This window comes from Cynoglossus semilaevis, chromosome 10 (assembly GCF_000523025.1).
Source record: "Cynoglossus semilaevis isolate Cse_v1.0 chromosome 10, Cse_v1.0, whole genome shotgun sequence".
Taxonomy (NCBI): domain Eukaryota; kingdom Metazoa; phylum Chordata; class Actinopteri; order Pleuronectiformes; family Cynoglossidae; genus Cynoglossus; species Cynoglossus semilaevis.
Genome location: NC_024316.1, coordinates 19,274,942 through 19,276,957, shown reverse-complemented (window position 1 = coordinate 19,276,957; position 2,016 = coordinate 19,274,942). Strand labels below are relative to the sequence as shown.

The window sequence follows — 2,016 nt, the reverse complement described above, 5'->3', positions numbered from 1 at the left end:
CACCCAACTGGAAACATTGTGGAAATACAGCCTTGTTTTTGATTGTGTTAGACGGAGCTGAAGCTTGAGATTGGTACAACATGTGAACAAAGCCTAAGGGGAAGTTTTGTTTCATGACCCCCCCCCACCTCCTCACCCCCTCACCCTCTTCCTCCCCTCCTCCACTGTAGGTATCCCTCTGTAGGCTTGGACTGAGCAGATTGTTCTGACAGGAAACGGACAACAAACGGAGGAGGTGAACATGGCGGGGGCCTCCAGCTTCTTTTCCAACGGCCCAGTTACGTGGATGGACAACGACACAGAAATGAACAACCTGTACCGAGACCTGGAGGTGGGCACGGTGCTGACGCTCTTTTATTCCAAGAAGTCTCAGCGGCCAGAGAGACGGACGTTTCAAGTCAAGCTGGAGACCAGGACCATCATCTGGACTCGGGGCACAGACAAAATAGAAGGAGAAAGTAAGTCGGAAAAAAAAAGACAACGGTGACATCTGTTGGTCAGTCTGTGGAGAACAAGGCTGTAGTTCAGAAGGCGTCCAGAGAAGACGGTCATGTGACATCATCTTTGTTGACACCTTGTTGGTCCACTGGTTGGACGGTGATAGTTCAGAGGTTAATATGAAGCAGAAATCTCAAACATTTCCAGTCAATAATTCTTGGCAGATAAAATGTCTTTAAACGTTCGAATCTACGAACTGGACCAACAGTCAGAAATGTTGACAATCAAAATGGACACCACAGGCATCAACACACACACACACACACACACACACACACACTAGTGTGTAGATAGTGTTAGCGGTTGACAGTGTTAGCGGTTGACAGTGTTAGCGGTTGATAGTAAAGCAAAATACTTTATGGCCAAAAATGTGACTTTTACTTCTTTATTGAACTATTATCTCCGGGGCTGTACAGGGACAGGTAGATGATCAGTTTGACTGACACACACACACACACACACACACACTCAGCATCAGTAACAGCAGATATACAGTGTGTGTGTGGGACAGGAAGTGCTGGTGTGTGAGACAGGAAACCTCCTCTCTTCCTGCTGTGACATCTCTTTTTTCCTGCTTGTTTCTGAGGAAACTTCCAGAATGACTGACAGAACAGACTGACTCTGAGTGAAGTCAACAGACGTCCACAGTCTGTATATGTCAGAGAAGAAGAAGCAGTACATGGTAGTACACAACAACAGCTCAGGATGTAGGGTTAGGGACAGGAAGAGGGCTGTGTGTGTGTGTGTGTGTGTGTCTCATTTTGTTGCTAATGAAAATGGAGACTTTTCTGGTGACAGTACTGAACAGTACTCAGTACTACACTCGGTGCAGCTTCTTGTTCTGTCCTCTGGTCCTGAACACTCTGTCCTCCCGTCTCCGTCTCCACAGTTGACATTCGAGAGATCAAGGAGATCCGACCTGGACAGAAATCCCGGGACTTTGAGCGCTACCTAGAGGACTCGGCGGCGCGGCTGGACCAGGGTCACTGCTTTGTCATTCTGTACGGCACCGAGTTCCGACTGAAATCCCTGAGCCTGGCAGGTAACGCCGTGGGACACACAGTGTCCATCAGACAGATGGGTTTGGGTTCGGGCTGAGGGCTGTGGAACTGCAGTAGAACTGCAGTAGAACTGTAACTGGACCAGAGTGGACCGCTCCTCCCTCTGCTCTCTGACCATTCACTCTTTTTTACTTTGACTAAAGTCATCGGTCAAGAAGTGTTGGTGGTCAGGACTGAATCTGCTGACTTTTCAAAATAAAACGCTCTCCTACTAATGATCAGTAAAATCAGTGTCAGTGTCTGTGTCTGTCAGCATCTGTGTCAGTGTCAGCATCAGTGTCAGTGTCAGTGTCAGTGTCTGTCAGCATCTGTGTCAGTGTCAGCATCAGTGTCAGTGTCAGTGTCAGTGTCTGTCAGCATCTGTGTCAGTGTCAGCATCAGTGTCAGTGTCAGTGTCTGTGTCTGTGTCAGTGTCAGTGTCAGCGTCTGTGTCAGTGTCAGCATCAGTGTCAGTGTC

General features: G+C 48.3%; 1 protein-coding gene across 1 annotated transcript in view; it reads left to right on the top strand.

Annotated features, from left to right (window-relative positions):
• Nucleotides 1-2,016, top strand: part of plcg1 (phospholipase C, gamma 1) — a 15,590-nt gene that overhangs the window by 1,902 nt on the left and 11,672 nt on the right. The window contains exons 2-3 of the mRNA XM_025059164.1: nt 171-458; nt 1,388-1,540. Of these exons, the coding sequence (XP_024914932.1) occupies nt 242-458; nt 1,388-1,540 (370 nt within the window). The 5' untranslated portion in view covers nt 171-241. The remainder of the gene's footprint in view (nt 1-170; nt 459-1,387; nt 1,541-2,016) is intronic.